Raw genomic sequence first — 7,577 nt, 5'->3', positions numbered from 1 at the left:
GTTTTTAAATAGCCATGATGGTCAAGTAGCACTGGAGGATTCAACCATATGTTGTGCCTTGGGTTTACCCTGAAGAGGTAACAAGGGCTTAAAATTCAACTGAGGAGTCGGATGCCTAGAACTCTTGAGAGTTAACTAGGTCTTCGGTAGCCTTGAGGCCGAATGACAACCCTAATGTTGGGTACCTAGGTTTTACGTAGGTGCCTAGGTCTTCAGAATCCCCGTATGGTCGAGATGCGACACATGTAAAGCGAGGGATGACTCAGCTCTTAGCCCGCACTTCACCACCACCTCCCTATGCTTGGCTAGAAGTGACCCATTGATCCCCATAACAGAGATATATACAGGTAGACTTCTAACCTCAAGGGAGGCCAAGCTCAATCTAAGGCCAAGCTCAATCTAAGGTTGGCTCACTTCCCCGCTCTCTCTCTCTAAGAAAGGAAAAGAACACACAATTCTTCGTTTACACAGAGGAATACACACAGATCCTCTGTAACGACACATTACCACCTCAAGAACCACATCGGTTCCTAACATTCCCCTTCCCCACTCGAGTTTCACTAACTTGACCGTCGGAGGAACCACAGGGGAACCGGTACCGCGCTCTCACGGGTTTGATCTTCTTTTCTGTGCAGCGTGGACTTCAGCCCCCCCATTCAAAAACTAGGCATAAAGTCAGAGAAGGAAGCGGCCCATTCATCAACCTCCTCTACCTGGTCCCGGCGAGGACCTAGGAGGAACCGATCCAGTTCCAGATCAGAACCGATCTCATCTCGGATCTGATTGACTGCTTGGTCTTAGTCATCAATAATATCTATATCCACTAAAATCGGATACAGATATGCGTGAGGATATATAAGCGGATATACATGCGAAATGGATATGAGAAAACTAGATAATTTGAAAAAGTATTGTTCATATGATACAAGAGAGTTATTTAATATGTTCGTTACATCAAAAAAGCTAAGGTTAAATATATTGATCATCAAATGCTTTAGTCTTAGGGCCTGTTTGGTTCATTTCCTTAAAAAAAAAGAAAACACAAACCATGCTGAAATCCATTTCAGTGCATTTCAGAGGATTTCTCATATTTGATTTTTTTTGGTTTGTTTCACCTTGAAATCATAGGATGTAAACCACTGTTTCCCATTTTTTTGGTTTGTTTTAACATCCAAAAACCAAAAAATCTGAAAATAAAAAAATCTGACCCATTTCAGCCACTTTAGCCACTTCGGGTCTCGAAAATGTGAGCGGGACAATATTTTATTCCTTATTAAATTTATTTCTCACCCATTTCAGCCACTTCTGGTCTGAAATGAGTTTTCTATAAATTTTGATGTGGCACCCTATTTCACAGCTCCATTTCCTTAATACCCTCAATGAACCAAACGCTGGAAATGAAAATGGGGTGAAATAAAAAAATCGAAGCGAAGCTCTTGTGAGGTCACAAAAGCTCAATTTCTTGTTTTTTTAGCAAACAAACAGCCCCTTATTGTAAAGGTATGACCAATACATATTTAGATATTTCCTCATATATGGATACTTTTTGTGTACCCTAACCATTTACCCGTATATACATTTGTGACTTGTCAACCTAAACGGTTAGAACGAAGAAACCCGATCCGACCCGCATGAACTGTACGGATCCTGATTCGCAAGAGCAGCTAACATCTCTCTCTCTCTATAGATCCGCCTTCTCTCCTTTCCTCGCTCTTCTTTCTTCTCCGTTTTCATCTCTGGCCATGGCGGTCAGAGTTCTGTTAGGGTTTTTAACCATCCTTTTTCTCTCCAATCTCTCCACTGCTCTATATGAGGATCAAGTGGGGCTCGCCGATTGGTAAATCTCAAAGTTATTAATTCTGATTCTGTAGAATTTTCTCCTTGATCTACTTTGGTCTGATGAAGTTTGAGATCGAGTACTTTTTTTTTTCATGAATGTTTCTTTTTCTTGTTACTTTGAATTGTGACTATCATAGTAGAAGCATCAGCATGAAAGACTAGGGTTTTAGTAGCTTAACTGAAGATAATTCATGCTTTAATTTGTAAATTTTCTAGTCATTAAACGGAATCATTGGCTTAACATCATAACACTTTAATTTCATCATTTCATATTTCTTATGATATTTAGACATGACTTTTGAGGGGATTAGTGGAAAGGTTTATAGATTAGTGTTTGTGGCACTGAAAGTTAATAGACAATATATAGAACGCTTCTCTTTGTGTGATTTGACAAAAGGAATTTCTTCAGTTATAGTTCCTTCTGAATATTAGGTCATGCTCCTGCAGAAGTTACTACTCAAAATTCGAATTTGTTGGGGCTCAGAATGTCATTAACACAAAAGAACCATTGAATTGTTCTGTTCTACTATGAGCAATTAGTTATGTTTCATAACAAGATAGATCAAACCAAAGTAATACCCCACCACCAAAATATTTGCGTGACTCGAACCCCCTTGTTCGGAGAGATGCTGATAATACCATTGTAAAGTGTTCCTGATAAGATTCAGTAATTCAACCTCTACCTGTTAAGCCCTTTGGTTTTCAATGAGCATGAAAATAATACTCACCACTTGAAAGATACAATGAGATAAGATAACCACCTTTACATCAGGATAATTTAGAACTTCCCCTACATTTTTATTCCCTCTTTTCACAATTCACAACTCCAGTGACGGTTTGATAATGATGTTTGTTGTGTTAGCTATTGTATCTTTTTTCCAGATGTGGTTTAATGAAATATTTTCTTATTTGTGTAGATCTTCTTTGTTGTTATTACTTTTTTTTTTGTTGTTGTTGGTGGTGGTGGTGTTTATTTACTTTTTTTTTCTTTTGTCGTTATCCTTTGAATTTTTTTGGTGTTGTGTATGTTTGTAGTGAGTGTGTTGTGTCTGGGGTTGGGTTTGAAGGGGGAGGCGGGAGACGAATGTTCAGGCCGATTCTGTTCTAGGCGCGACAAATTTCATGCTCCCAAAGCATGACACCTACCATTGGTTTTAAGTTTTGGTCCGATGTTACGATGAACTTTGACTCTTTGATTCTTTTCCCCCAAAATACTACAAGGAACTTTGGTTTGTTTCTAACTTTTTTATGTCAATCCAACCACTTCCACGACCTCAAGTTCTGTTCAGGCTTTCCATCTGTGCAAACATCAATTCCTGGCCGCAACTTTCAATTGTATTTTGATAAGAAAACTTAGAAGTGGAGGGGGTGGGGGTGGGGTTAAGTTGAAGATTCTGGCCCTTGAGGGTATCTGCTGCCCAGAAAAGTTAAACTAGAAGACTCCTTCTGTATAATAACCTCATTATGCATAAAAAAGACTTGTAAGTTTTTGTTTGAGAAATTAGAGTTTACTAAATGAACAACTGCTGACACCCTATTCCTAATTTAAATGATGCTTTCAATTCTACCTGTGAAGTGATTCAGTTTCTAGGCACTTTGGCATGGCTATGCACTTATGCTTTTGTAGAGATGATCTTAGCAACTTCCCTTGTGTCATTTATTCTTTGTTTGCATTTCTTTCCATCTTAGTGATAAGTATGTGAAGTTAATACTCTTTGTACTTTTATGGTGATCTGAAAACATCTCTTCTCTCTCACACAAGATTTGAGCATGTTTCAGGGTTAAAGTTGAGCAATATGTTGCTTCATTTAATCAGAATTCTTCTTGATGTTTTAGCCTGAGTTTTCACTATTGAAACTCTCCACGTGCCTGCATAAGACTTATCTAGACTATTATTGCATACCTGACGTTACGCATTTTTCACCTAGATAGGTAGGTAAATAAGCTGGCTGAAATCTTCTCAACAAACTTTTAACTGCAAAGATTAAGGAAATATAAATATATGGATGCAAGAAATGGCTTATTGGAAGGAGATAAACAAAAATTCCTAACTGCAGAAGTTGAGGAACATCTAATGTCAATATGTGATATAACTGCTTTATCTTATATGAATATGAAAACATATCTATAATAGTCCAGTTCTTCAATCTGTCTGCCTAAAGCCTGTGAACATTTTTTGGCTGTGTTCCTGGTCTCCCGCCTAATTTCACTGAGTGTTTTGAAGCTATAAATCTGGGGTACTAACTTTTTACTATGTGAAGATATATCCTGTGCAGATGTCATGATTTGGACATATAATATTTGGACAACTATTCTATCCAATATGATGCCATCTTAGTTTTTCTTTATATGAATTGTTGAATCTCCACTACAGGCATCAAAAATACATTGGGAAAGTGAAACAGGCCATTTTCCAGACTCAGAAGGCAGGGAGAAAGCGAGTAGTAGTCTCTACAGAGGAGAACATAATTGCGTCTCTTGATCTTCGCAGGGGCGATATATGTATGTTCATTTTCCCACAATGAGAATTTTTGTTTCTTTGCATCTTCAGTCTGTTTTTTTTAATAGTACAGTTTTCATCTTCTATTTGCACAACTTAATCTTTTATTTTTAGTATAAACTTGTTCTTCATTCAGCAACTCGCTGTAGTCTAAACAACCGAAGTTAGGGTTCAAATTTAAGCACAAATTGTTTTTTTTTCTTAGTCTTTTTTTTTGCTTGGTATTATACTTAAAATTTCTATTCGCTTTGGGTTGATGCAGTTTGGCGACATGTCCTCGGAAAGAATGATCCTGTGGGCCAAATTGATATAGCTCTTGGGAAATGTAATTCTCTTTCTTCCACGTTAATTTATCTTAGTTCCATATGTGGTTGCATTATATAGTTTAACTTGTACTTAGTCTCTTTTATAGCGGAAAATTCCTTATTTTTCCCTTAATGACGTATATGTTCACCAAGGAATGTGATGGCATGTAGCCTTGATGTTTCTCTCGTTTTAAGTAATTGGTACTTTCCATGTCCTTGTATTGTACGATCACCCCTTTTCTTATAATACCATATTCATAAAAATCTAGAGGTAATGTCAGCTGTTCCAGGAATCATGACAATTTTGATTCTGTATAAACCCCTTTCTTTTAGATGTTGTTACACTCTCATCAGAAGGAAGCATGTTGAGGGCATGGAATCTTCCTGATGGTCTGTTGATCTGGGAGTCCATTCTTCAAGTTTCGACATCGTCAAAGCCTTTGTTATATGTGCCGGTAAGGAATGGTTTCCTGTGTTATGATTTTCTTAATCCTTTATTCATGTGCTTAGCAAGTAATCTATTCTTTTGTGATATAGCCTACTTAAGCTATACATGTTTTTGTCTAGAGACATATGTTCTGAACTAAATAATCCTACAGACAGGTAGCATCATTGAGAAAGAGATTCTCATCTTTGTTTTTGGAGGAGGATCCCTTCATGCTATATCAAGCAAAGATGGGCAAATTGTTTGGAAGAAAGAATTTTCATCTGAAGGGTAATCATTAGCTTGCTACTCTCTCTTTTGTCAGATAGCTACCCATTATGAATTGTATGGTTCATAAGTTGTTTATTCACCATGCTTGCAGCCTAGAGATTCAGCGAGTTTTTCAGCCTGATGGCAGTGAGATCATATATGTTGTTGGATTCCTTGGTTCTTCCCAGTTTGTAACTTATCATGTCAGTGCTAAAAGCGGGGAACTTCTTAAGCATAGTGTTGATTCCTTTACTAATGGTTTTAGTGGTGAAACATCACTTGTTTCAAATGACATGCTGGTGGCGTTGGATGCTAGTAGATCTACTGTAGTGTCAATTGGCTTCCAAGGCGGAGTTATAAATTTTCATGAGACACATATCTCAGACCTAGTTCAGGGTTTCTCTGGGAAGGCTGAATTATTGCCTTCGAAGTTTAGTGGACTGTTTGCTTTGAAAACCGATTTATGTACAGTACTGGTAGAAGCCAAGGGCTTGAGTCAGCTGAACTTGATAGATAAAATTGACTATCCAGTGGCTCTCAGTGATGCTGTCTCACTTTCTGGTCATCAAGCTTTTGCTATTGTGCAAAATGCAGAATCAAAAGTCCATATCAGAGTTAAACTTGATAATGAATTGACAAATGAGGTTCTTAAAGAAACTGTTGCAATAGACCATCAACGAGGACGCGTTCATAAAGTCTTTATAAATAATTATCTTCGAACAGACAGATCACATGGATTTCGGGCCTTGTTTGTCATGGAAGACCATTCACTGTTATTGGTGCAACAAGGTGAAATTGTTTGGAGTAGAGAAGATGGGCTTGCATCGGTTATAGATTCAACCACGTCTGAGCTACCAGTTGAGAAGGATGGAGTGTCAGTGGCAAAGGTGGAGCACAGCCTATTTGAATGGCTCCAGGTACTTTTTCCCCTTATAAATCCTGACCACATACAAGAAATTTGTGAAATATATGTCAGTTCATTATGTTTCACATAAGCTAAAAATGGTTGACCTAAAACATTGGATATGTATAAAGTTAAATTCAAGCCTTCTATCAGTTTGCAGATCTTCTTCTTTACCTGTTATTTCACTATATTTCGTCTACCTGTTTTGTAGATTTATCTTCCATTTGTGAATACCTATTGTTGTGAAACGTGGCTATCAGACCAACCAATCTGAAATACTATCCGACATGGCTACATCACTTTGTTTTAAAAATGTTTCCCTTTGGATATACAAGGAGAATTTTGGATTCAGATGAAAAACTACTGCTAATGGTGTTACTTTATTTTTTTAACTATTCATACGTCATTCTGTTAAGGTCAGATGAGAAGTCTATGTACATCATATTATTGGCAAATACTTTATGTAATTATTCTGTGTATGCCTCTATTGACTGCTTGTTTAACTGTGCCAATTTTTACGGAAGGGGCACCTGCTGAAACTCAAAGGCACTCTCATGCTTGCAAGTCCTGATGACCTGGCTGCTATACAAGGGATGAGATTAAAGAATTCTGAGAAAAATAAGATGACACGTGACCATAATGGATTCAGAAAGCTTATAATAGTACTAACTAGGGCTGGAAAAGTTTTGGCACTGCACACTGGAGATGGACGAATTGTATGGTCGGTTTTACTTCCTTCACTTCGTAAATCAGAAAGCTGCCCAAATCCATCTGCATTAAATCTCTACCAGTGGCAGGTTCCTCATCATCATGCAATGGATGAGAATCCATCTGTTCTTGTAGTTGGACGCTGTGGAATTAGTTCTGATGCACAGGGTGTTATCTCTGTTATTGATTCCTACACCGGGAAAGAACGCAGCTCTCAAAAGCTTGGTCATTCCATTCTTCAAGTCATCCCATTATCCTTTACTGATTCTAGAGAACAGAGGCTTCATCTTATCGTGGATGCCAACCATCGTGCACACTTGTACCCCAGGACTGAAGAATCTATCAACATTATTCTTCCTGAGATATCGAATATTTTTTGGTACTCAGTTGATAGAAAACAGGGGGTTATTAGAGGGCACACATATCAGGGTAAATGTAACCTTGATGTATCTGATGACTATTGCTTTGACACTAAACAATTGTGGTCTATAGTACTTCCTACTGAGTCGGAGAAAATTTCTACAATTGCGGCAAGAAAGATGAATGAGGTACCACTATTGACTTATTTCTTGTTTTATTAGTTATTCTTTACATTCATGTAGGTCTGGGAACCTGATGTATTTTATC

The 7,577-nt window shown here is 37.7% G+C and overlaps 1 protein-coding gene across 1 annotated transcript in view; it reads left to right on the top strand.

Annotated features, from left to right (window-relative positions):
* Positions 1,683-7,577, top strand: part of LOC109850690 (ER membrane protein complex subunit 1) — an 11,034-nt gene continuing 5,139 nt past the window's right edge. The window contains exons 1-7 of the mRNA XM_020420747.1: positions 1,683-1,837; positions 4,214-4,341; positions 4,602-4,664; positions 4,978-5,099; positions 5,244-5,359; positions 5,451-6,255; positions 6,767-7,498. Of these exons, the coding sequence (XP_020276336.1) occupies positions 1,743-1,837; positions 4,214-4,341; positions 4,602-4,664; positions 4,978-5,099; positions 5,244-5,359; positions 5,451-6,255; positions 6,767-7,498 (2,061 nt within the window). The 5' untranslated portion in view covers positions 1,683-1,742. The remainder of the gene's footprint in view (positions 1,838-4,213; positions 4,342-4,601; positions 4,665-4,977; positions 5,100-5,243; positions 5,360-5,450; positions 6,256-6,766; positions 7,499-7,577) is intronic.

The sequence above is a fragment of the Asparagus officinalis genome, chromosome 7, assembly GCF_001876935.1.
Source record: "Asparagus officinalis chromosome 7, Aspof.V1, whole genome shotgun sequence".
NCBI classification, from domain to species: Eukaryota; Viridiplantae; Streptophyta; class Magnoliopsida; order Asparagales; family Asparagaceae; genus Asparagus; species Asparagus officinalis.
This window is presented reverse-complemented; position numbering and strand designations above follow the sequence as displayed.